The sequence below is a fragment of the Anguilla rostrata genome, chromosome 10 (genome assembly GCF_018555375.3).
Source record: "Anguilla rostrata isolate EN2019 chromosome 10, ASM1855537v3, whole genome shotgun sequence".
Classification (NCBI taxonomy): domain Eukaryota; kingdom Metazoa; phylum Chordata; class Actinopteri; order Anguilliformes; family Anguillidae; genus Anguilla; species Anguilla rostrata.
The window spans coordinates 3,986,768-4,013,883 of record NC_057942.1 but is presented as its reverse complement, the minus strand read 5'-3'; the positions used below and the strand labels follow the sequence as shown (position 1 = coordinate 4,013,883).

General features: G+C 49.0%; 2 protein-coding genes across 2 annotated transcripts; one reads left to right on the top strand and one right to left on the bottom strand.

Annotated features, from left to right (window-relative positions):
• Positions 1-420: 420 nt before the first annotated feature.
• On the top strand, positions 421-19,499 carry myo1ha (myosin IHa). Its single transcript, XM_064353538.1, has 32 exons — positions 421-869; positions 6,577-6,732; positions 7,535-7,650; positions 8,124-8,322; positions 8,458-8,538; positions 8,657-8,836; positions 9,164-9,262; positions 9,543-9,656; positions 9,752-9,823; positions 9,915-10,034; positions 10,242-10,309; positions 10,608-10,713; positions 10,840-10,920; positions 11,057-11,148; positions 11,242-11,336; positions 11,900-11,946; positions 12,213-12,293; positions 13,177-13,282; positions 13,423-13,540; positions 14,267-14,380; positions 15,159-15,235; positions 15,468-15,536; positions 15,689-15,773; positions 15,977-16,139; positions 16,526-16,609; positions 16,773-16,866; positions 17,008-17,063; positions 17,274-17,409; positions 17,836-17,906; positions 18,229-18,326; positions 18,607-18,706; positions 18,877-19,499. Exons 1-32 carry the CDS (start codon positions 864-866, stop codon positions 18,901-18,903), a joined length of 3,111 nt encoding a protein of 1,036 aa, XP_064209608.1. The 5' UTR covers positions 421-863; the 3' UTR covers positions 18,904-19,499.
• Positions 19,500-21,915: 2,416 nt separating this feature from the next.
• On the bottom strand, positions 21,916-27,092 carry kctd10 (potassium channel tetramerization domain containing 10). The gene is made up of 7 exons (XM_064353537.1): positions 26,857-27,092; positions 25,588-25,801; positions 23,885-24,054; positions 23,151-23,237; positions 22,982-23,034; positions 22,580-22,775; positions 21,916-22,003 (listed from the first exon to the last, which is right to left on the bottom strand). The coding sequence occupies exons 1-7, from the start codon at positions 26,857-26,859 to the stop codon at positions 21,965-21,967; spliced, it is 762 nt and encodes a 253-aa protein (XP_064209607.1). The 5' UTR covers positions 26,860-27,092; the 3' UTR covers positions 21,916-21,964.
• Between the last annotated feature and the right edge of the window lie 24 nt (positions 27,093-27,116).

The following is a 27,116-nucleotide window of genomic DNA, read 5'->3' as shown; positions in this document are numbered from 1 at the left end:
TCTTCCAAATCTGAGAATTGGCCTTCCCCGTAGCGCACATGGTGCTTGGCAGCGAAGAGAGGGTTCGGTGATTAGGGTGCAGAATGTCAACATCAGCCAGCCTGGGGGCCACCTTTTATATATTCTTATCGTGAGCAGCGGTCCAGAAAAAATACCACTGTCACCGGAGCTTCATACATAACTGCTCCCAGTGCTCAACAACGCTGAATCGGTTGCTCGTGTGTGTGATTAGCAAGTAATGCATCCATCTAATCAAAGATCAGTAACCGGATCCCTGGTGCCATGTAGGTTTTTTTTTTTTTGGTGCAGGGGGTGGTGGAGCAGATCGTGTTTCTCCATCCTTGTGTTACACACACACACACACACACACACGCGCACACACACACACGCACACACACCGGCGGAGTGGTCACCCAGGTGAGCACTGAATAAGATCTCCCCCGCCTCTCTCCGGTCATGAATGATTAACCGCCTCGGTGCCTCAGTGAGCGGCTCGCGGTGCGCTGGAGCTGGGTAACCGCGGCGACGCAGTGCCTCGAGGAACCGGGTGACCTGCGCGCAGGTTTTTTTTTTTTCGGGCGCGCACCGCTTCTGCCCCCCAGCCCAGAGCCGGAGAGCGACCGAGCCACTTGCCACGGAGTTCCGGAGTGGTGTGGACCAGGACGTCGGCCGCCCCCTGGGGTTCTCTAGGTCTGGCAACCTGGTGGACGGTTCGTACAGGCGCTGTAGACCGTTTACCATGAGAGGAGTCTGCTACTGCTAGACGGGACAGAAGATCACAGCCTTTTCCAGGGTGGAGAACAACTACCGGGATATCCTCTGGTTATTAAAGAATACTTGACTGGGCACAACAGCTTTGGAAGATGCAGGTGGGAGTATTCAACACTTCTAAAGTTGTTTCACTCATAACATCTCTCTTGTAGATTGATGTGTTTTGTTCATTGGTTTCAGAAAAGTTTTGAAGTATTTTGAAGGCTATCCATTTACACTGTCGTGTACATCCTTAAAATTGATCTGATTTTCAGCATTTAGACATGCATGGACACAAAAGCCATTGTACACCTGATTAGATAATCCCTCTCGTGTGATTGGCTGCCCAGGTGTGCCAACTTTCTTTGGGCCCCTTTTGTTGTTGTGAGACTGACCCGTGTTTCAGTTTGCGATCGATTTGTGGGAGCTGCTCTTTAGCTCCTGAAGGAGGAACTTGCTCTTGCGATGTGAGCCTCCTCAAGCAGTCAAAGGGTTGAGTCGCTTGCCCATCGCTTGTTTGAAGACCACGTTGGATGAAATCGAGGCATAGAGCTTCGGGCTTGCCAGGAATCCACGATTTTCCTTCAGCTCCAAAGTTTTTGGAGTTGAAAGGGGCTGATTGTGGGGCATTCTGGGCGATGAGGACGAGCAATCGGGAATTTGGGGAGTGGGACGGGGGGGGGGGTGACGAATCGTAAGTGGGTCGTCGCCTCGTGTGCCAGTAACAGGATCTCGCAGTAGAGGGAAGAGATTGTCGGGGTTGGGCAGAGTGAGGCCGCCGGGCGAATGATGTCAGCGAAGGGAGGTAGGGTTTCCTGCGCGAGGACGGCTCGCCGATCCCGCCAGCGAACCGAGCTTCTGATTTAGAGCGATTTAGCTCTTACGTCCTCTGCGCCTCTATCTGTATCTCTCTCTCTATCCCTTTCTCTATCCCTCTCTATGTCTCTGTCTCTCTCTCTCACTCTCTCTATCCCTTTCTCTGTCTCTCTCTCTGTCTCTCTCTCTCTCACTCTCTCTCTGTTTCTCTTGTTCTCTCTGATTTAGAACGATTTAGCTCTTACTCCCTCTGCGCCTCTGTCTGTATCTCTCTCTCTATCCCTTTCTCTATCTCTCTCTGTCTCTGTCTCTCTCTCTCACTCTCTCTCTGTTTCTCTTGTTCTCTCTCTCTCTATCTCTCTCTCTCTCTCTCTGTTTCTCTTGTTCTCTCTCTCCCTCTCTCTCTCTCTGTCTCCCTCTCTCATTTTCCCTTTCTCTGAAGAGTGAGCTCACCTCGGCTCGGCTCGGCTCAGCTCTTAGGTGACACTGACACTCAAACCCAGATGACGGAGCGTTTCTTAATTAAGAGAGGGTTGGGCAGGCTCTGTGAGCACAGCGCCATCGTCGCGGAAAACCTATTTGTGTCTGGCGCAGGAAACACAGACAGCAAAAAATCCCTTTCTCCCCTCCCGCCACACCTCCCCCCCTCCGCCTCTGATGCCCATTGGCAAAGAAAACTAATGCCTGAGAATCACAATGGCCTGAGCACTGGACTTGTGAAGAAGGTTGTGGGTTTGAGATGCATTCTGGGTATTTAATCGTGGGTCCCCGAAGTACGGAAGCTCCATCAGCACTGTCCCTCAATACAGAGGGATTACGGAGTATATTCAAGGTGTTAGGCTGTAAGGGAGGCTATTAGCGCAGGTAATTTTTGCCAAACCAATGGCAAAGATACATTTTTTACTTACAAAATATGACCAAGTTTGAGGCAGGCGCAAGTTAGGGACCGAACAAATAGGCCTCACTGTGTGTTGGCTGCGGTGGCGCATCCGATAAAAAGTTCCCCCCCGTGAGAGCGGGGATGGCCTCGCCTTTCTACCCCCCACCCCCCACCCCCACATCGCCCCCCCCCCTCCGGCCGCTTCTGTTCTTTAACCATCGGAATGAGCCGCGCGGCAAACACAGGGGTTTCAAAGAATTCCTCACGAACCGTTCTTCGGCTGTTCGTGTCGGGGCCGCTGGGGTGGATGGGGGGTGGGGGTGGGGGTGGAGGGGAAAGACAGAGGAGCCCCCGTTCCCATGTTTGGATGAAGAGGAGGAGGAGGAGGAGAAGGAGGGGGGCAGGTTCAGCACTTGTGAACCCCACTAGCCCATTGTGAGATTGATTTTGACGTCTCGAATGGGCTGCCTTCAATGATATTGTTCACCTGTCTCATTGGCTTAAAGTGGGGGTAGAGTGAGGAGAGGTGGCCAGAGGAGGAGAGGGGCAGGGAGGGGAGGGGAGGGGGGAGGGGGGGGCCGTTATTGGAGTTGCTGACAGGTGGAAGAAAACCTGTTAGCCGACAAGCCCCCCCGCCCCCCTCCAATCCTTCCTCAGGGCCTGCAGACTAAGTAATGAAGTCCAAATTACAACACAGGATTGCTAAGAACAAGCCTCTATTGTCCGCCCCACCCCCCCCCCCCCCCCCGCACTAAATGAGTGTCCCAGCAAACAGCAGGCCACAGACCGTTATTCCACAATTTAGTCTGCCCCGTTGTCTTAAGAAGGCCTTATTTTAGAGGTTCTCAGATCAGACAAATACTGCACCCCCCCCCGCCTTTTCCACCCCTACTGCTCTCTCCTTTCCTCCATCCACTGCCCCCCCCCTCCCTCCCTCCGCACAACCCCCCATTAAATAGGCCAAATCTCCTCTATTGTGCTGGGAATGCCCAGTGTGAAATTCACTGTGACGTTAAATGTTTTCTAATGAATAATTACTGAAAGGATATGCAGGGAGAATATGTGTAATGGATTGTAGACTACGTTTTAAAAAACTTTTTTTTCTCATCCTCTGTATTTACAGAAAAAAAAAAGTCGCCTTTCATAGAAGTAACAAGAGGTATGGGGGGCGGGGGTGGGGGGGGGAGCTTTGTGTCAATTTGATCCAATGGATTATCTTTTTAGATGTTTTCTTTCTGCATTGAAAATTGAAAATCAAAGGATTGTTGCCCTATTTAAAAAAAAAAAAAAGAAAAAACGCTAAATAAATAAAAGGTTTTTTCTTTTTTTTTTTGCTGGTTGGAGTTGGGGTGGAGGGTTGGGGCGAGGGTGAGATGAGGGTTGTGGGGGGGGGGGTAGATATTGAGAAACCTGAATCGTGGGATTTTTTTCCCCCACTGCGCTTCTTCTCAAAGGTGGGGCTGTTTTGGCAGCCTTGCCCTCCTTGACCCCCCGGGGGGAAGCGGTCCCACGGCGGTCCGCAGCGGGGCCCATCGGGGGCTCTTGTGCGAGCGGGACGGTTTCGGCGGTATGGGGGTGTGAACCGCGCTGGTCCGCAGGCCGCTCACCCGCCCCCCCCCCGTGTCCCCGAAATCCTCCGCATCGCTCTGTTCACGCTACGCCATCAGAGGGCTCCGTTTTAAAAGCCGCGGTCGTCCCGCGATCCCAAAACATTTACGGCGAGTTTTTCCCAAATTCCCCAGATGCCTGATCATCTTCATTCAGCCTGCAAAGAAGCATCAAGAATCATCAGTCATGTGAATCGGACTGATGCTCTCTGTGCCCTAAAGATGCTTGTCCCTGTATATTTAGATGTAAGATTAGGAAAATATATATATACAATGAGAAGGTTTACAAGGTCTCAGCACGTGCATCTCCAGTGCCAGCAGACTGTAATGAGGTTTGCTTTACATTTCTGTCTCATTTTATTTGGGGAACGGCAGACTTTGTAGTCATGTACATTTAGCCGCTATCCAGCTAAACATTACACATCAACTATGAATGCCATACCTTGCAGAAGCAGCATGCATGAGGGTAAAGGTAAATAGGCATTATGGAATACAGTCCATGTCAGGCAGTACATTTTTTGCAAATTCCTGGATATTTCTGCTTGACGTTCATGCCCCCCATGACTGTGATGCTTGGTATGTTTGTTATGGGGGGGGGGGTTGTGCCAGTGAACTAGCTACCTCACTCTCCTGTGGAAAAATAGCATCGGAAACTTGCACTGGTTGTAGGATGAATCGTCTCCCTTAAATTATGGTCTTCTACCCCACGATAAAGAGTGGCCACTTGTTAAAGAGTTTTTGTTCAAAACAAAATAAGTTATTTACGCTTTTTGAAATGTGCACATGCGAGCGCGTCACGTATCGTGTGATTTGCAAATCTGGCACGTGATTGGCTGCCCGCTGAGCCAATCCCCAGGACTTTCTACACGGGCCTTTGGAGAGAAGCTGTGCGTGTTTGTATCCACTTGCCTGTCTCAGCGCCATTCTTTCTCAATTAAACGTGAACCCCGTTCTTAATTACACGCATGTCGAGCTCCGGTAAATAAGGGTATTATTATTTTAATTTGTTGGCACACCACAACAGCGGTGGCGCCCTAGCTGAAGATAGCCTCATTGGGAGGACAGGGGAGACATGGTATGAAAACCTCAGGATGGGGATTGTCCGTGGTTCACAAATGGTACTCACAGTACAGTACATTCCTCGCTTGATAAAGCTCTTTCTTGTCTGTACGGACACACAAATACAAACGATGAGCAAAAATAGTATTTTATATTTACTTTTAGCTGAGTGTCACAAAGACAAATCCATGGCATAAAGCTATAAGAAATAATGAATGTGAAATTAAAAACTAACCTTGTTTATGGACAAAATCCAATAAGTAAAAACAATATTCCGCCCTATGCTTCTTTTTTGTTCATAATTAACAGACAAAATTCCCCTAGCACTGTCTCTAAATTCAATAAAATGCCTCATTGGAGGATTTGGCTGGCGAATTGTATTTTATTTCTTACTGTAATGTTTTTTTTCTGCATTATCCCAAATAGTATAGGCAGCATTGGCATTTGCTATAACCACAGAGAGAGAGAGATGACGAGAGAGAGAGAACTGAATGCACATTCATTTATTAGACGTATCTTATTGAATGGCTGTGTACAAGGTGTTAATGGGTGGTGAGCGTTCTGGCGCAAAATGGCTGCCGTGCATCACCCAGGTGGGTGCTACACATTGGTGGTGGGTGAGGTGAGTTCCCCTTCACTGTAAAGCACTTTGAGCATTTGGAAAAGTGCTATATAAATGTAATTAATAATAATAATAATAATAATAATAATAATAATAATAATAAAAGGTGCGCAAAAAATAAATAAATACAAATGGCTGACCTAAGGATGCACTTTGGAGAGCTTTCGAGCGACGCGTGAACAAGAGAGCGGAACTTGGCACTCATCGCGCGCGAACCCTTGGCCAAGTCCGCTCCGCGCGCAGCTATAAAGATACCGGCCTGTATTTAATGGGCAGAGGAGAAGGGGTGATGTTACCGGATAGCTGTCGAGACGGACAGCTTGTCACAACAGTGGCCGCTGAAAGAGAGAGAGGGGAATCCGAAGACCTCCAGAGGGCGATACTCAGACCAGCGAGCTCTGTCACTGCCCTCACTTTTCAATCAATAAGTCATGATTGATTCTCTTCTGTTATTTGGGCTTTCTGGAGAAGAAAATCTCTTAAACCCCCCACCAAGCTGAGAGTCAGATGTGAAGACAGTCTGGCCAATCAGTAGCACTAATTTTTCAGTTATATTTTCCAGGTGGAAAGAAAACCAGGGCTAGATTTGGATTCAAGGGGCAGATTTGGGTATCCCTGGTGTAAACCATTGACTGTCAAAGTGTTCAGAATCTAGAAGTGCCACAAACTTTATTGGAAAGGGGCTGATGGGAAGTGTAGCCCAGAGTTTGTCAAGTGCACTACAGAATCTCATTGTCCCTCACCTCCCCTTCTGGTCTTGTTTTGTGGTGCTTTGCCTCATGAATGTGCCACAGGTATGTGAGTGGATGGAGCGTTTGATTCTCTCCTGTGATTGGTCGCAGAAACGGAAGAGCCACAGCAACCAGCTGAACATGGAGGGGTCCCTGATAGCTCGGGACCTCGTGGGCATCCAGGACTTCGTCCTTTTGGACCCCCACACCAGCGAGACAGCCTTCCTGGACAACCTGAGAAAGCGCTTCAGCGAAGACCTAATTTACGTGAGTAGGGGCTGCTTTCACAGGTCAAAGGTCAAATCTTCTGCAGCTCCCTGAATGAGTATGGGGTTCCATGATCAGAGTCATGTTAAAGTGGCGATCCTTAATATTTCCGTTTTGGTGGATTTAGCTAAATTTATGGTGACCGATGGTCACAAAGATTCATTTTCACACTCCAAATACCAGGGTTCCATTTGAAACAAAGCTAATACAAGGAGCACATAGAGTGCTTATTTTTCTTGGAAAATAATCCAGCGGTAGCATATTTCAGAGAACGAAGACTTCCTAGAGACAACCAACAATCGGTAATGACAAGCAAACATACTAAACTTAATTTTAAAGATAATTTTTGGATTTGACACCACCTGACACCACCAGTAAAAAATAACATATAGAGGAGAAATTTCAGATCACAAATTTCAGATCCAGTGTGAAAAGGTATCACGTGACATGTTTTTAAAAAAAAAATTTTTTAATTAAGGATTGCCACTTCAAATGCTAAAATGATCTACATCACTGACATGGCAGCTGCTGTAGCTGGGTGTGCATTTGAAATCTGTCGCTGTAAGCGGTCTCATCACTTACCGAAGGGTCAGACTCAATGGCCGACCATAGAGAACAATTGTTTCCTGTACCCAGGCCGAGAGATTATAGTCGTTCGTATCACGTGCTGCTCCGGCAATTGGCCTACAGCCATTTTAAAGCCCACACCTGCTGCTATAATGGTCGTAATTGGCGGCTAGTCACCGTACAACGTCGAAGAATGGAAAAGACTCTTAACTTCTCCCTTCTCCGCTTCTCCCAGACCTATATTGGCACTCTTCTGGTGTCTGTCAACCCGTACAAAGACCTCGACATCTACAACAAAAAGCAAATGGACACCTACATGGGAGTCAACTTCTTTGAACTTCCGCCCCATATGTGAGTGTACAGTACTGCATGGGTGTGTGTGTGTGTGTTTGAATATGTGTGCAGACAAGCAGAGGTTTTTTAATATTCAGTTCATTTTTGCAATTTAGTTAGCACCAACAGTGCACGGTAATCAACATGTCAACATTAGAGCGTGCGTTCCAGAAAAGCGCAGCTTTCTCTGAAAAGGCCATCTGGATAAATTTGCTTTGCCTAAAGGGTCATAACACAGGCACTTGTTGTCCAGTTATTATTTTCAGATAACTGACTCATTAGAAGGGGGGGGGAACCCATGAGAGATTCTGAAGCATGCATGTGCATGTGCAAAATGTTTGAAATGATAGAGATTCGAAAGCTTGAGATAACTGTCTTGCCTCTGCAAGTCATTTGGCGAGACTGTTCTTTAGGGGGCACTTCCAGGATTTGATTTTTTTCTTCCTCTCAACGCTTCCCTTGGTCCTGTGGCCTCTGTGCTCTCTCGCCAGCTACGCCCTGGCGGACAACGCGTACCACACCATGCTGATGGAGACCAACAACCACTTCATCCTGATCTCCGGCGAGAGCGGCGCCGGGAAGACCGAGGCCTCCAAGAAGATCCTGCAGTTCTACGCGGTCAGCTGCCCGAGCACCAGCCTCCTGCACAGCGTGCGGGACCGCATGCTCGTGTCCAACCCGGTCCTGGAGGTGAGAGGGCGGGGGGGGGATGGGGGGGGGGTACTCTGCACGCGTCTGGTCGCTCGCTCAAACTCCCCTTTCACCCGGTGTGGGGTTTTCCTTCAGCCCGAATTCTGACCCCTGGTGCACTCCTCTCTGCCACAGGCTTTCGGGAACGCCAAAACACTGAAGAACGATAACTCCAGCCGCTTCGGGAAGTACATGGACATCCAGTTCGACAGAGAGGTGGGGAAGGGGGTCATTATTTCCCATGCCTGACCACCAACCCTGGTGCACATGGATATTAGGTGGTACCCAACTGCCTTGGTTGTTGACCGTGGTCCTCCATCTTATTTTTTTAAAGGGAGAAGCTGTTGGGGGACACATTCTCAGCTACCTGCTGGAGAAGTCTCGGGTGGTCCATCAGAACCATGGTGAGAGGAACTTCCACGTCTTCTACCAGCTGGTGGAGGGCGGGGAGGACGGGCTCCTTCAGTCCCTGGGCCTGGAGAGGGACTGCCAGCACTACAGTTACCTGGTACAGGTGAGAGACACCCTCTCTCTCCCGCCATGACCTCACTGCCAGCTGGAGGCCTCCTGTTCACTTGGCTCATTGCTTGAGGTTCCCGGATGGCTTTATCCATGGATCCTATGACAGAGCGAATCGGAAAATGTCCCCTGGATTGTGCATGCATTTGATGCCTTTAATCTGTTCAAAGAAGTCAAAATATCCTCATATGTCAACTGGATGGGATTTTCCTAATGGGACAAAAAAGGTGGCGCAGTGGGTAACACTGTCACCTCACAGCAAGAAGGTCCTGGGTTCAATACACCCTGTAATCTGTATCTGAACCCGTCCTCTCTTGAACAGGGGGAATGTGACAAAGTGAGCTCCATCAATGACAAGAATGACTGGAAGACGATGAGGAAGGCCCTCTCAGTCATTGAATTCACAGAGAGCGACATCCAGGTAAGGTCAGAGACTGCTACCGTCTGAAACAGTGCTAAGAGTACTGTTTCTGAATGCAGTCAAGTCAGGGTTAATCCAGCTGACCAGCGGTGAGGAGAACCGCTGTATAAACTCACTCACGATTAAACTATGAACTTCTGCTCATGACTTTAAAAAATGTACCATTTATTTATTTGTTTATTTATTAGTTTTTTTTGCGATACTATAGATGGGAACAAGGTGGAGCCGTGGCACGTCCCTTCTGACGAGCGATCTCCCTCTACTTTTGTTTTCAACGCAGCCTTTGTTCGAGATCATCGCCAGCGTCCTCCACCTGGGCAACGTCCACTTCAGTCCCGACGCCAGGGGCTACGCCACTCTGCCCAGCAACGTTGAGCTGCGCTGGGTCTCCAAGGTGACCTTCTAGAACCGCTCTTCCGGAACCCCACGCTTGCGTTCCACATTTCTGAGTGGCTGATGACTGACTCGCTGTGGGTTTCCCTCTCCCAGTTACTGGGGGTCCATGTGCAGGTGCTCCTGGAAGCCCTGACCTACAGGAAGATTGAGGCCAAGACAGACGAGGTGAAGGAGCTCTGAGACCACAAAATGGCCGCCCCACTTTAGAGTTCGCTTGTCATTATAATGATTTTTTTATTCCTCCTTCGGTTCCCAGGTCCTCAGCCCCTTCACCATAGACCACGCCATCTATGCCAGAGACGCATTGGCCAAAGCGATTTACGGTCGCACCTTCACCTGGCTCGTTAACAAGATCAATGAATCTTTAGCCAATCAGGTAAGTCACATGTTTAAGCTGCCTTTTATCAGTGAGGGAAATCAGGTTTGGATAAGAATTTTGCCTCCAAGTGAACCATGTTGGTGTAAGAAATTAGCCTTTTACTGAAAGCTCAGATCTTTATTAAAGGCCTCCAGTACCTTTATAAAAAGAAAGATTGAATCCTCCAAGGCTGACTTCTCATTTCATTTTCTTTCTGCACTATAGGATTCAACTAAGAAGACGGTCATTGGGTTATTGGACATCTACGGCTTTGAAGTATTCTATGTGAACAGGTAGGAGGAACTGAGTTGCTTTGACTTTTCATAGTTGTAAGCCTCATAGAAAAGATAAATTTTCATAAGAAGCTGGCATGTGATTGGTTGTCTGCTGGGCCAGGGTCAAGATTTGTGATGCAGACCGTTAGGGTGAAGTTATGCACACTCAACCAGTTGTCTCTTACCAGCTTGGCAGCATGGTTTACCAAATAAATCTGAATCTCATTCTTAAATCTGACTTGCAATGATCTTGTTTATAAGTGTGCTGCTATTTCTTTTTGCTGGAACACAACATTCATGTCTTTGTGCTTCTCAGTTTTGAACAGTTCTGCATCAACTACTGCAACGAGAAGCTACAGCAGCTGTTCATCCAGCTCACTCTGAAAGCTGAGCAGGAGGAGTATGAAACTGAGGGCATCGAGGTGCGGCCCTCCTCTCCCTGTCCAAACCATTCCCACCCACATAATCTGCCTACTGTTTTTGTTGTTGCGATTCCCTCAGTTGTGTAGTGGAGGATTTGAGCGCTTCTACTCTAACCGTTTCTCCAGTGGGAGCCGGTGCAGTTCTTCAACAACAAGATCATCTGCGACCTTGTGGAGGAGAAGCACAGGGGCATCATCTCCGTGCTGGTGAGGGGCTCCGACAGATGACTGACAGGCTGAGATGTGGAGGGAGGGACAGAGAGCGGGTGATGGATGCCTGTGATCCCCTGTAGCAGCAGTGATTCAGCTCTGGTTGTGTAACACCCCCCCCCCCACCCCCCAGGACGAGGAATGCCTGAGACCTGGGGAAGCCACGGACCTCACCTTCCTGGAGAAGCTGGAGGAGAAGATGGGCAACCACCCTCACTTTGTCACGTTAGTACCATCTAACATCACAGAGAAACACACACACACACACATACACACACACACACACACTCCTTAACCCTTTGCTGACGTGGTCTACAGGCACAAGCTGGCCGACAAGCAGTTGCGCAAGACGCTGGAGAGGGGCGAGTTCCGTCTCCTTCATTACGCCGGAGAGGTCACCTACTGCGTCATCGGTGAGAGGACTGACCCAAACAGGCCCTCAGGCCTCAGTCTAGCATTCATCACTACAGTCTACCTCAGGCCTCAGTCCACCATTCGTCACTACAGTCTACCTCAGGCCTCAGTCTAGCATTCATCACTACAGTCTACCTCAGGCCCCAGTCCACCATTCATCACTACAGTCTACCTCAGGCCTCAGTCCACCATTCATCACAACAGGCTAATACCTACTCCACTGTCTTGGCTGGCGTACATTCATTCATATAGTTTATTTGGTAGGGACAATGCAAGTCAACATAGTGCCACTTCAACTCGTTACAAACAAGCTGATGTAACTGATGTACCGCATACAGAGATTATAGCTATTGCTAGTACAGCAAATGCATTCTCTAATGCCGAGTCAGTTTTGTTAAAACACATATTCAAACTACTAATTAAAGTAATTAATTTATTGATATCTCATATTCACACGCAAACAGGCAACTGCAGGGACAGCCTCGATGACTGGACCAAGGCCCCAAAAAAGCCGTTCTCGCCTTGACCCCTCCGCCGTGTTTTCTCTGCTTTCTCTTTCCAGGGTTCATTGACAAAAACAATGATCTTTTGTACAGGAACATCAAAGACGTAAGTGCCCGGGACTTTGAGAAGGGGATTATGCACAAGCCGGGGGGGTGGGGAGAGGGGGGCAAAGAAGCCATTCTCAGCCTGGTTCCTTAATTATTCATAGTCCAGCAGACTTGGCCTAAATAATGGAGGAGCTGATTGCAGTGCTAGTGGGCTGGCTGGTCTTGAGTGTCCGTGTTAGACACGCGTGTGTGTGTGTGTGTGTGTGTGTGTGTGTGTGTGTGTGTGTGTGTGTGTGGGTGCGTGCTGTACCCTTTCCCGAACAGGTGATGCGCCAGTCCAAAAATGCCATCGTCAGGCACTGCTTCGCGTCCGCGGAGCCGGACAGCAGGAAGAGGCCGGAGACGGTAAAGGGACAAATCGGTGTCGTGTGTTTCCGCAGAAAGGGGGTCGGTGCCCGTTTCTGGGAAGATGTTCCAGTCTAGACTCACCTGTCAGGCTGGGATACTTCCCCTGTACCAAGCACTGCATACCTGTATTATACATCCTTTCATTTTGGACTTTCTGCTTTACCAGCTGGTTTAATACCTCAGCTGTAACTTGCTCAACCCATTTGATGATTTGCTGTGATAGATCCCTTATTACATTTCTGTTACCATCCATTCTACCTCCTTACTTTACACTGGGCTGGCCAGTTCCCCCTCTGTAGCCAGGTTCCTCCTGAAATTTCTTCCCACTGGGGAGTTTTTTTTTTTACCTCACTTGCTTGTTTTTTGGGGGTTGAGGCCTGGGTTTTGCCTAGTTTTCCTTCTGTGAAGTGTGACAGTTTATCTGTAAAAAGCACCATACAAATAAAATGAACTTGATTTGATTTGATTCGATTCACTGATTGGTCAGACAGGGAAGGCCTGGGATCCTAACAGGGTCTGAAATAAGACTCCTGGTCTCCATGCCAACAGGACAAAGCAATGGAAGGCCATGCAAGGCTTAGTCCTTGGCCCAGTTCTCCCTGTAAAACAGCGAAAAAGGTCCAAAGCTACTTTAAAATATCTATTTTATTTCGGCACACAAAATGGCAGCAATGTCTTGGTCAACCGGCCTTCTTCAGGCTGTCTGTTCCCCCAGTACCACTCTCCCTCTCGAACCCCCTTTCTCCTATGCTGTCATATGCAAGACCAACTGTAGACAGCTGCAGCTGAAAGGTGGTGGTGGTGGGGGGGGTAGCAGGGGGCGTGGCCGGTAAAAAAAACGGCAGGCTTGCCTTATCCACACGGGCCCGTGTCTCCACAGGTGGCCACGCAGTTCAAGAACAGCCTGACGAGGCTGGCGGAGCACCTGATGTGCAAGGAGGCCTGGTACGTGCGCTGCCTGAAGTCCAACGAGGCCAAGGAGCCCGGTGAGACACCCCGCCAAAAAAAAAAACTTCCCCAAAGAGCGGGAAAGTGTCGCTGTGCTGGCCCGGCGGCGGCCTGCTCCTCACGGGCGGGATCGTCACGCGTGACTCTCTGGTGTGGCTCCGCCCCCCTCTCTCCGCAGGCCGGTTCGACGAGGCGCTGGTGAGGCACCAGGTGAAGTACCTGGGGCTGATGGAGCACCTGCGGGTCAGGCGTGCGGGCTTCGCCTACCGACGGCGCTACGAGAACTTCCTGCAGAGGTACGCAGACGTGCCCCTTGAGCGACGCCGAGGTGTCCCCTTTTTTTTTTTTGGAAGAGATCCCCCCGCTTTGGTGGAAGACGAACGAGGCTTTTGTGAACCCAAAATAGGTGGAGCTATTTCATGCTATTGATTGGAGCTCTATGATTTGAACCAATCATTTTGCTCTGCTGCAGAGAAACGACTCTCTTGATTGGTCTTGATTGGATGAACAGCACACTGTAGCTCCAATCATCATGGGATTCATGGAACCTTCCATCGCCTTTGGCTGTGAACAGCCAACTCTGTAAAATAGTTTTTTAAAAAACCAAAAAAAAAAACCTGAGGAATATTTTTAAATCGTACTAAAGAAAACATAAATTCATAGGAAAGGCTTAGAATATACTGGTGAAAATAGAAAATATCTTGTCAAGTAATCTCCAGGAATTTGACTGGTGTCCAAAGCAGGGGTGTGAAACTTCAGTGCTGAGGGGGGGGCCGCAGTGTCCGCTGGTTTTCAGTGTAATTCAGCCCTCCATTTTAAGTGGTTTGTTTTTTCACACGCTTGATTTCCGAGGCCTAAGATGGCTGCCGATTGGACTCACAGAACCCTGCGGAGCTCAAGTTCTTGAGATCCCTGGATCGCAGAGCTTCGCCTTTAACCCAGATCTGCTCCTCTCTGGGCGGACTGTGGTGGGCTGAGGTGCTCAGGTGCTCAGGTGCTCAGGTACCCCGTGTTCCTCGCAGGTATAAGCCCCTGTGTCCGGACACCTGGCCCCACTGGAGAGGGGTCCCCGCCGACGGTGTCGAAAAGCTGGTCAGACACCTGGGCTACGGGCCGGACGAGTACAAGATGGGCAGGTAAGAGAGGTGCCCTCTCCACACAGGTCCCAGAGCATGCAGGTGAGACTGACCACTCCCTGACACTTCTCACTCACCTGGAAACACACATTATATGCCTCTTATTTTCTCCCTGTTCCTTTTTAAAAAATTTTTTATCTACTTTTATTTACTTTTTTCTTGCTCCTGTTATTTAATTTTCCTTTACTTCCTTTCTGAGTTTATTCCAGTAAGGTATCAATTTACTTATTTTAATGTATTGTTTGCTATTATTTATTATTATTATTATTATTATTATTAATATTGTTATATTCGCACTTAACCGAGGCAGGAGCTGAAGGAAGATTAGAGATTTTCATTTGTCTTATTATAGTAATGATGATAAAAAGAAAATGGTGATGATAGTGGTAATTATGGTGATACTAATGGTCGTGGAAATTATAATGATAATAATAAAGTTTATAATAAAATTGGCCCTCCCAAGATGGGGGGGGGGGGTGGCAGTATTCGGGGAAAAAAACACATTGCATTTAGTTCGTTAGTACAAGGTCTTATCCACACCCACTTATACAGCTTCCACATCTTTACAAACACTGCATTTGCGTAGCTGTCTATCAGCTGAACTAATCCGGCCTAAGTACCTCGCTCCAGGGTACAACGGTAAGCAATGCCCCTTCTGGTAATTGAACCTGCAGCCTCTTGGTTACAGGAACTCTCTAACTCTCTGACCGTTGCGCCGCACTGCCACGCGCTGAGATCCCGCAGACCTCAAGTCAACCCTGTATCCTTCTCCGCGCAGAACCAAGATATTCATCCGCCACGCCCGGACGCTTTTCGCCACAGAAGACGCCTTCGAGCGCTGTAAGCACGAGCTGGGTAGGTGCCTATTTTTGGAAAATGTAGTATATAGAGCCCTGCGATAGACAGGCGGCCTGTCCAGGCTGTATTCCTGCCTCTCCCCCAATGCATGCTGGGATAGGCTCCAGCACCCCTGGCGACCCTGCCCAGGATAAGCGGGTATAGATAATGGATGGATGGATAGTATGTAGATAAAGTTGTCAGTTTTTTAGGATTGGCCAAGGTCATCCTGCTCTCATTAATCTTGCAGCGTCGAGGATTCAGGCCAAGTACAAAGGCTACAGAGCAAAAGGAGAGTTCCGGAAACAGAAGGAAGCGGGTAAGCGGTGGGCAGAACTAGCGCTCAGAACGTGTGTAAAACATGTCTCAGTTATCAAACTCGCTTGACGCAGTGATACGATGTGATGCTGCTGTGGGGCTCTGTGTGTGTGTGTGTGTGTGTGTGTGTGTGACTAAATGCTGTACCTTCAGCCACCAAGATTGAGACCTGCTGGAGAGGAGTGCAGGCCAGGAAAGAGAGAGAGAAGAGGGCCTGGGCTGTCAAAGTTATCAAGAAGTAAGAAATATACAATCCGCTAGAATACGAGTTTAATTTTATGACATGGCTCAAACAAAATGGCTTCTATTAGCTGTTAAGATTTATGACCCCTTTCTCCCACTGGGCTATTGAGGCAACGTCTCAGTGATCGTTTTATCTGGCAACACAGACAGGCATATGCAAGAAATAGCCTGAATGTTTTTCTTCCCTTCTTTGGGCAGATTTATCAAGGGATACATGAACAGGCATCTGGCGACGTCTGCGGACAACTCAGAGTACCTGGCCTTCGTCAGAGTCAACTATCTCAACAGGCTGAAGGACAACCTGCCCAAAACTGTCCTCGACAAAACCACCTGGCTGACCCCTCCACCTGTCGTGAAGGAGGTAGGAGGAGCTTGAGGGAGTGGCCGCCATCTTTCAACAGGGGTTGAGAGCAGAGTCTTAATTTGAACCAGTTTTAGGTTATCTCTTTGTCTTTATATTACTTACATGTTGGGGATTTTCCTTATTTGTTTTCCATACTGTATCAAAAGAAAGTTTTAAAAATAATCTGTGACCTGGGTGCGGTTCAGGTATATTTTCTACCCAGTACAGTGGAGGATAGAATTAGACATCAACAGGCTGCCCCATTAAGTCATTTGAAGTAGGAAGTATAAGACTTCCAGGTTGACCAGGTGAAACTCTGTGGTACTAGAACACCCCCAGGCCTGCTCTGTGCTCATGAATTGTGGGATAGGTGCTTCAGGTTGTGGTCCTCCCGCGTTCCACAGACCTCGGAACTCCTGCGCAAGCTCCACGCGCGAATGCTGGTGCGGAAGTACGTGAAAGGGACCACACCTCAGCGGAAAGCCCAGGTACGTCCAGGTGTCCCCCCCCCCCCCCCCCACCCCCCCTCGCCTTTCAGTGCTTCCCACCCTACAGGCCTTGCTAATCCTCGTTATTCTTCTTACAATTAGCATTATCTGCGGGAGATATTTCCCTCGTTAATATTTTCAACCGTCCATTTTGCCGCCTCAGCTGCAGCTTAAAGAGAAAACCAGCGCCATGTTCAAGGGGAAGAAGGACAGCTACGCGCAGAGCGTCTCCAAGCCCTTCGTAGACACCAGGATCAGTCAGTATAGCCCGTCCTTCCGACAGCCTGTGTCACCCATCGCTGCGTTGCTTGTGGGTTAGATGGAACAGCAGTGTTTGCTTTCCAGCTTGTGTTAATTCTCTGAGTGTATGATATCCCCCCCGTACACTGTGTCTCTAGGTGAGGAGGATATCAACCCCAGGGTCGTGCAGACGATTCGCCAGGAACGAATCAAGGTAAATAAATTGTTTTAAAAAATAACTGCTTGGAACTGCTGTATAGACTGTACCAACTGAGCTATTTTGAAGGAACCGTGAAGAAAAAAGGGAATCTGTTTATATCTGTATCTATTTATAATTAAATATAAATATAATTAAATTTCTCTCTCCCCCCGCCCCGCCCCTCTTTCTCCCCCCCTTGCCTCTCTCCCACTCCCCCCCCCGCAGTATAGCACCCCGGTGGTGAAGTACGACCGGAACGGCTTCAAGTCTCGCCAGCGGCAGCTCATCCTCACCCAGGCTGCGGCCTACGTGTCGGAGGAGGCCAAGATCAAGCAGAGGGTGGCGTACGGCGCGCTCACAGGTGACCGCCACACCTGTGGGCCCTGGGGTTCCGCACGCACACCGGGCTTCATCCTGGCCGGCCGACCTATATCGTTTAAAAAAAAAAAAATTTTTAAACATTTTTTTCCCTCGCTTTCATTACATTACATTTATTTGGCAGACGATTTTATCCAAAGCGATGTACAATAAGCGCATACCGGATGTCATTGGAACAACTACAAAACGCAGGTCCGATAAGGTGCAATACTCATTATGTAACAGTTATTCATAGCCGTGAGCACACTAAGTCCAGTTCACACAGTGAACATTACTCTGACCCTAACCTATGCCAAGTCAAACATGGCGGTGATTATTCGGGTTTCGTTTATCCGTAAAATTCTGTCGCGTGACTGAGAGTGGCATGGGGCGAGCGAGCGGGCTGACGGAGGTCTCGCTGCGATTGCAGGTGTGTCCGTCAGCAACCTGACCGACAGCATCATGATCCTGCACGTCAGGTGCGAGGACGCCAAGCAGAAGGTAGGTCCCTGCCCCGCCCCTCATCCAGGTGTGTGTTGGTCTCTCGCCCTGCAGTGATCCTGGTGTGCTGTGTCTTCAAAGAAATAAAACTTTCAAAAGAGGAGAAAACTCCAGGATACCTTCTTATGCCTGTCGCAGGGAGGGGGAGAAAAACAGAACCTCAAGTGTGACTCTAAATTGCCCCACAGACATTTCCTTTGAAGAGTGTGGAGGGAAGAGAGATATAGGGAGAACAGACAACATGCCTATGGTCACACACAACAAGTTTGCCAGATTCCCATTGCGTGACCCGTACGGTTTGCCCTGTCCCGTGTGTGTTCAGGGGGACCTGGTGCTGGAGTGTGAGCACCTGTTCGAGGCGCTGACCAAGCTGAGCGTGGTGGCTAACAAGCAGGACGCCATCAAAGTGGTCCAGGGAAGGTGAGGCCTGAACACTTAGGGCAGGGGTGTCCCATCTTACCCAAAAACGGGCTGATGTGGGTGTTTTAGGATTTTGTTTTAGCCCAGTGCTAGATTCAGCCAATTGGCCAATCACGGTCTTAAATCAGACGTCAGTAAGTAAAATCAGGGATTCTAGTATCAAGCTAGAACGAAAACCTGCACCCCCACTGCCTTTTTGGGATAAGATGGGACACCCCCTCGACTTGGGAGAGAATCAAAGAGCACCCTACTACAGCATAACCACTTTGTGTTTCTTCAGCATCAAATTCGACATCCAGCCGGGCAAAGAGGGATTTGTGGACTTCGCCAGTGGCCAGGAGCCCATGGTGTACAAAGCCAAGAATGGCCACCTGATGGTGGTGAGTAAAATAGAGTTGTGACATGGCATCCTGCACCAATGGGAAATGCTGTGGTCCAATGTACAATATTGAGCCCTATGTCCAGAGGAGAAAAGTATTCATTTTGATATTTAATTGAGGATAGAGAGTAACATAGCACCCCCCCCCCACCAACCTGTCCTTTCCACCAGGTATCTCTGCGAGCCAGAGCTCGGTGATTGGAGGGGGGGGGTCTCCCAGACACACGATAGGCCAGGTGATCTTCGAGGACGTACGGATCCCAGCAAGACCCCTGAATATTTCATCAGAGAGGACAGACAGGCCTGGTGAAAGGACCTCCACCACCCACCCCCCGAAATGCAGTGACATCACCCTCTGTGGGTGGGGGTCCAAGCTGCCACCTGCAAGGTGGGGGGGGGGAAGCTGGAAGAACATGAGCATGGCCCCTGGAAACGGTGACAACTGCCCACCAAAAATGGAACATCCCAGGTCTTCAGTCTCCTCACTAAAACAGTTCAGTGCAAAAATGAACGCTCCTTCTCCAGTCTTCTCATAGGGTTAATTAAAATAATAAATAAGGGCTAAAAACAACATTTCCCAAAGTAATCATTTGGGTATACTGTGTCAGTACTTAGAAAGCATTTAATTAAGTATGTAACAGGGTAAAATATTCCACTTCTCATAGGTTTCAGAAATGTAACACCTGGAGGCTTTATCAAAATTGTCCTTCGTTATTTCTTTGTGATATCAAAGCCATATGTATCATAATTTTATATGTAACGCTCAGCAAAATGTGTTTAAAATAAAAGACAGTCCCAACAAAATGCTCTGGTATAAATCTTTTATTGAGATAATGCAGGTATAAATATAGGTAAAAGATATCTCTGTGCAGACCAGTACAAAGAGTTTTTTTTTTTTTTTTCTATGTGTGATGATTGTAAAAAATAACGTCTTCGTCATCTAACAAAAAATGTAGGTATGTTTCTTCTTCGTGAACACTGAAGACGCAGATCCTAGAACTGCAGTCCCTAACTGCTCCTACTAAAGCAGACCCTCTCGGCCACTGGAGAGTGGCGTCCGGTTTCCGGTTTTTTAGGTCTTCGGTCTCCTGTTTCCAAACAGGAGGAATTATTTAATCACCCGGCAATTCTTTGACACCTCACTCCAAGGCTCAAATTCTCCTTTAAAATTACCACACGTTGAGCTCGGTGAGAATTTCAGGCGATCGAACAAAGAAACGCGGCGGGTCCGCCGGCTGCTTAGCCCCCGCCAGCTTAGAGTAACCGAGAAGCAGCCGACTTCGAACGGAGCTGAAGAAATACCGCGAATAGGCAGCGAGCCCCGGCCACAAAACCGTAAAAAGGAAACCATTCGTTTATCCTTTCGCGTGGCGCCCTCTAGTGGCGAACACCGGGACTTTCTCCAAAGCACAGGTCTCGTTACTGCAGTGCCTAGGCAAACCTTTCTTAGAGAGCACGCAGCCTCAGGCAAACCGCAGGTCACGTAAACATATCTCCGAGACATTCAGACTCTCCATTCTCCGCTAATCCCTCTGCTTTCTCAGCAGACTCCATTAAACCGCACCCCACTCTCGCACGCGCGACACAAGACCCCAGCGACAAAAAAGCACAATGGCCGTTTCCTTCTCGCGTTTCCGGCACAGACATTCCATTCATGATACGTTATTATGTTAAACAAGAGTCAGCACGGCACAGTAAAAAGCCTAAACCGTTTAAAAGTCCTTCACTTCTGGACACCTGTGGCCAGGAGCGTCCATTCGTCGCTCGTGTCCGACCAGCCCTCGTTACACCAAATGATACCCCGGCGACAGACGAGGATATAAAAAGATGACACTTCAAACCGCGACACACACACACACAACGAAAAGGCAGCTCCACACACTGCACACAGACTCACTCATCAGCACGGACACGTCAACTACACACAGCAATATTCACAGAGTACTGGGTGCAGATTATCGTGGGTGACATCAACTTACTATAATAGTGACAACACAATAATAGCAATGGTACTTCAAAACATACCACCAAGATGCAGACCTTTTAACTTGGTGGGTGGTAACAAATTAAGATCCTCAATGAGAGTTGTTTTTTTTTTTTTAAATGTTGGAATTTCAGAAAAACGCGAAAGAACTTGAACTCAAGGCAATACCCTCAAAAATGTCTCCCTACCCAATTTCAGAACCCAGTTCCGTATCTCTGCTTGAATGCACACAGGTTCAAACTGCCACAGGGACACCCCCCACCCCACCGAACGGGCTGCAGTTAGCCTTCACCCGGCAGAGCAGCTCCTCGTCCCACAGAGCCCATAAACCCAAAAATACAAAATGGATTCAGTTATCAGAGAAGCACACTGAGGAATGTCTTCCGTCGGATTTTTTTTTTGGACCACTTCGGGGGGGGGGGCCTGCTGCAGTCTCGGAAGGATTTGGCCCTTTTCCTTTCTAAGCCGTTTGAAATGGCTGGGATTTTAAACTGCCGCTTGAGGGGGTGGGGGGTAGAAACAGCACCGTCGGGCAGAGAGCTGCTCTGAACACACCTGCTGCCTCGCCTGAACACCTGACCCTCAGAGCCACTGCTGCTCTCAACACTTCGTTTAAAAAAAATTATTTTAAGAAAAGGGGAGACCCCTTTCTCACCCCCGCCCCGCCCCGCCCCACCCCACCCGCCGAGACGAATCACCCCATCGGTAACAACAACAATTCACGAAACATTGAGTGAGAAAAGGTGCGTTCTCTTAAAACATTTCCATTAAGGGCACATAGCTGCATCTGTGGGGGGGCGGGTGGGGGGTGGGGGACACCGGAACGGTGAGTTTGTTTAAGAGACGTGAAGTCTGTGCCTCTCTCTTCCCCTGTGACTGTAGGATGGAGGGGATAGAGCGTGTGTGCGTGCGTGCGTGCGTTCGGGCATTCGTGTGTGAGCTGTGTGTTTGTGTGGCGTGTGTGTATACAGGCATTCGTGTGTGAGTGGTGCGTGCGTGTGTGTGTGTGGTGTGTCTGTGTGTGTGGGCAAGGAGACAGGCTAAGCGCTAGTCACTGTGGCCGGTGGGCGAGGGGGGGCTTAGGGTGGTGTGAGGGGGGGTCAGTGGTGGTGGTGGGTGCGTGTGTCGTGCCGCTTGGCGTGGATGGTGCGCTGCGCGTCGTGCGCTGCGTTCTGTCGGTCTCTGGTGGTGTGTGTGGAGGCCTGTGGGGGGCTGTGGCTCCAGCAGGGGCGTTGTCGGGCCGCAGCCAGCGCCTGGGATCGTGACAGGGGATGTTCATGGTGGTCTGTAGATCCTGGCCTCAGGGAACTCCACCTTTGGGGATGGATGGGGGGGTGGAGGGGAGGGTGGCAAAAAGGGTGGAGTCAGCCTCAGATTCGTCTACTCATCTGGAAATCAGAGACTGCACTCTGTTCCTGGGCTCGAGCCCAAATGACAGACGTTTGTACCGACTGCGATACGATTGGCTCCAAGTCTCCCAGCAGTCGGTGAATGTACTGAAACAACGATACGATTGGCTCCAAGTCTCCCAGCAGTCGGTGAACGTACTGAAACAACGCTCTAAAAGATCCTCTTCTCCAGACAGAAGAGACGCCCCTGGCTTTCCGTTTCGGCTTCGTATGAAACGAGTGAGTATGTTCTTCAAGTAAAGCACCCTCTGTGTGAACACTCTGCCATGTTCGCTCACATGTAAATTTGTTCATTTGTACATACGTGAAATTGCACAATGTGCCGCTTATGTACGTTTTGTGTAACGCTATTTTAGATGCCACAAACACCAGTTTTTGCAGGAGCGTAAGAATTTTAGCAGAGTGCTCTGTGGGCTGTCTGTGTGTACCCCCCTGGGGGCGTTTTGGCGAGGTACCGGCCCCCAGCGGGACGTCCGCTCACCTTGGTCTGCTTCTTCTCGGTGGCGTAGACGATGGAGGTGCAGCAGACCTCGGCGATCTTGCGGCCCTGCCCGTAGAAGGACCAGCAGCAGATCTCGTCCCCGATCACGTCCTTGATGAAGAGCACGCGCCCGTTGAACCGCAGCGACAGCTTGTCGAAGAGCTCGATGTTCTTCAGCATGTTGTCGTCAGAGTTACTGGGGGGGTGGGGGGGGGACGAGACAGTTAGCCCCGCCCTAAAAACTGCCACTGGGGCCGTCCTTCACATCAGCACTAACAAATCTAATTTATATCTTGCATTTCACCCCTTATGATCTCAAAACAGTCCAAAATTTTGGGAGGGGGCACAGCTGGTCTACAAATAATCTGTCCCTCTTACAGTAAACTGGAACTTCTTTCTTACCTGGTGTAGGAATACTTGTTGTTGCTTCTGTTGTACAGGAGTTTGACGGTAGGCTGGGGGGAGAGAGAGGGAGGGCGGGAGGGGTGAGAAAGCAAAACCTCATCTGAGTTCAGTTTACCGGAGATATCAGTCAGTGCTGCGATGCTGCGTTTCCATGACGCCCCGGTACCTTGTTGGAGGTGGAGATGAGCCTCTGTTCCTCCTTGGATGACGTCACCAGGGGCACCTTGCAGAACGGCTCGTAGGTGTCTTTGTTCTGTCGGAACGGCGAAAGAGCACGTTAAAAAAAAAGAACTGGAAAGCAGGAAGCGATCTATAGGGATTTTAATTACGTGTTCACGGGGTGCATTCTGGGTAAGTCACCACGCAGGTGCACAGCACGCCCAAGGGCAGCCTCTCTCTCTCTCTCCTTTCAGCGCGGGGAACTGTAATTAACTGCCGCCGAGCTAATTACACACCGCGCATCAGGAATGTATGGGGCTCAACAATCGATGGAACAGCTGTACAGACAATGAGGGGGAAGATGGCAGACTGGGATCCGTAGCAACGCGGGCTTATTTGATTTCCACAGACCGACTTCCCCTGATCGTTAAGTGTTAAGACCTTGGTGGAGCCTCTCAATTACTTTTTAACCACTCGGTTTTATAATTTAGACTCCACACCCACAGTCTTTGCACAAAAAAAAAAGTTTAAAAAGTGTCAATGTAAATGTCTCCTTGACAGCTGGTAACAGAAAATATTAAAAATATTCTAAATGCGAGTAGGACTGTCAAGCTAGCTCCAACAATAATTAATTGTTTAATGAATTAAATGTGTAAGTAACAGAGCACAGGTCTATATGAGATCATGATAAATGTCAGCTTTTGGGCACGAGTGCACGGTGCGGCCTGCAGGGGGCGGTACCTGCAGCGCTGCCTGGCACTCGTCGGCCAGCCCCTGGACCAGGTAGTACTTGGCCTCGGCCAGCAGCTCCTCGATCTCCCGCCGGCTCTCGGGCAGGGGCACGGCGCCGTCCCGCAGGTAGTTCAGGATGGTGCCGAAATGCTTCCCGCACCGGTCGATCAGGATCCACCCTGCAGGGGGGACACATTTTGGTGGGCGGGTGGTTGGTTGGGTGGGTGGGAGGGCAAAACAAAAGATCACCAGTGAGTCAGGAGAGCGCTGAAGGGTGAGTCATATGACATCATCTTCTTAGCAGGTGGTCTGGACCCCATTCAATACGACGCTCTTACTTCACAGATGACCCTTTCTTACGAAGCGGTGCCGTTCGAATGTCTTTGTTCAAGCCCGAGTGGCAGCGAACGTGCCTCATATTTGGGAACTAGGAGGACTGCAACCCCAAGGCTGCCAGTTAACCAGGCTGGGCATGGTCATTTCACCCTTCAGAAAGGTGCGTAATCCTGAATTACTTCAGTAAACATCCAGTCTTGTAAAGTGATTTAACTTTAATTTTTTTAAAGCTGTAAATGTCACTGTGTAACAGCGTCTGCTTAAATGCTTACGATGTAAAGTTGCTTTGTAGTTGTTTCCAGTGTAATTGCAGTTCTTCCAATGGTCTTCGGTAATCACTTACAGTACATCGCATTGGATAAAAGTGACTGCCAAATAAATGTAATGTAAATGTAAAATGCAGTGCCCCACACTCAGCCTTTGGGCCAACAGCATTGTGACCTAAAACCAAACCCCTGGACCAACAGCGTTCTGGCCGACACAAACCCCTGTGACACAGGGCCAGCGTAGTCAAGCCGCAGCTGTGAAAGCCCATCAGCGGCCCCATGGAGACGGGGGCTGAATCGGTATTCACGGGCCCCGCTGGCAGCGCTGTGTATTTACGCCTCGTTCTCTGGTTTTTTGATTGACGCGGAGCCCTTGGCTGACCCTCCTTCGCCGTTCCCCCCTCGCCTCCCACTCGCTCAGCTGCTCTCTGTTGCTAGGTTCCCGTTCGAATGGGGCCACTTGGCACACGATCCTCTGCCCTCTCTGTTTCTCGAGATCCAGACAGAGAGTACACACGGTGTACTCTGGCAACCCACAGCGGCTGGCTCCCCAACCCTCAAACGTTCCCCCGGGAGGGGCAAACATTTGGACCGTTTAGCATGCTCCTCTGTCCCAGCTCAGCGCAAGGGAGAGACGCAGGGGAAAACAAGGCGCTGATGACATAAAATCCGACCGATTGCGGGGGAACAAAAAAAAAATTATCAGGCAAGGAAACTGTTGCAATGCTGAATTAAGCCAACAGATAAGATGAAACACAATTTAGGGAACTTTAAAAATTGAAAATCAGCACAATGAGACAGATGCATGTCATAAAATACCTTCAGACCAATACATTAAATTAGTAGTTTTCTCTGCAGACACCATAGTGCAAGTGCTCATAATTCTCCCTCTCTCTGAGGGAGGGTCATAGCTTAAGGAACAGCATTGACTTAACCATTAAACTGAAGTTATGTTTCAAGAAATTAAAGACTGAAAACACACAGGTTCAAAGTTTGGTGTTCTGCTGGCGCATGGGTACTTATTTAGACCTCCCCCACCCCCAGAGTCTACATTTGGCCCGCTGGATACCAGTCTCACCCCAACCATCCCGCCCCTGAGCTGGTCCATACCTTCGCTGTCGGTCAGCACCTCCATCCTGCCGCTGAACATGGCTTTGAGCATGGTGTCCTGCTTGGTGAGGGTCTGCATGGTGGTGTAGTAGAGCGCGCCGCCCACGTTCAGCTTCACGTACTTGGAGCTGGGGCTGGATCCCTTGAAGGAGGTGGTCCGAGTTGTAGCTGCCGGCACCGCCGAGCTCACCACGCTTTCTCCCGACATCTCTTCCTGCGGCAAGACAGATTTCCATGCAGATTTTCGCCGTGTCGGTGGCTAGCACGCAGTCCAGTTCCGAACTTCCAAAATATCAACGGTAAATGTGTATTATTAAAATACGTCAATGGGGCAGTCCCATGGAAGTTGTGGGCGATCCAATGGAGAGGTCTTATGGATACAATGCGAATTATGCCACACTAAAATGGATAGGCACACTGGGATAATTAACTAGCTTACCTACTCTGGATCTGATTAACTTTTAGATATATAAGTGTAGGTGATTTCTTTCGAATAGGTCAAACGTGACGTAAGGTGAGCTTTTCGTGAGTTTCTTTGTTCGGTCTGGTTTGATGACTTAGCACTGACTGACAAATACTGTAGCTAAGCGAAGAACGCTCGTTTTACACCCATTGTCGTCCCTGTTCTAACAGTAGTGAAGAGAAGTAGTGAAGTTTTTTACGTTTTAGTTAATGTTGGCCCACTAGCTCATGTCACATCATATTCAATTGTCTAACCACGATCCATGTAGCTAAATGGCGTTGCTTCCAGCTTTCTTTCCGTAATCATACCACCACTCGAAGGAAAATAAGCAACCTTAGCGTTGAGTCTAGTGCCCAATGTTCCGGCTAAATGAACCAGACATTGGAAATTGCGACATGTTGTTATAGCATCCGCTAACTGATTGTTAGCAAGCCAACTTGAAACATAAAAGATCCCGTTGGCTAGCTAGCAAGCGACGCACACCACGATAGTTCGCCATTTAGTTTAAGATTCGACTGTTTTCACTTGTGACAGTTAGTTAATAAGCAAACCTCAATTAGAATTAAAAAGGAGAACCATAGGTAGCGACATATCCACCCCAGTCGCCCCTGGAAAAGCTAGCTAGCTTGGTGGCTAACGAAGTCAGCGACCATTGCGACGCAAAATATTGGACCTACTGCCTGAACTCTAATCTAGCCATTTCCTCTCTTATTTTCAACAATAACACATTATCGCACCCAAGTTGAAACAGAAGAGCAAAAAAACATAGCCGACTATATCGTAAAACAATAAACTTTGCTGCTTACCATAGAATCCTGAAACACTCCCGAACCAGTCAGTCAAGTCGGAGTCGCCCACTTCCGAGCCAGCGACGGGGCGTCTTTGTACAGCTTCCGTTAAGAAAGATGACGTTATTGCTCTTGAGCTGTTCGAGTGCTTACCTGTAACCCTTACCTCATCCAAATGGCTTAAATCGTGTGATTGCGAAATTAATACGTAAAACGTTAAGTGGGAGACTTCGAAATAGCAACTTGAAAGCAACCAATAAATGAATCTGTTTAGGTGT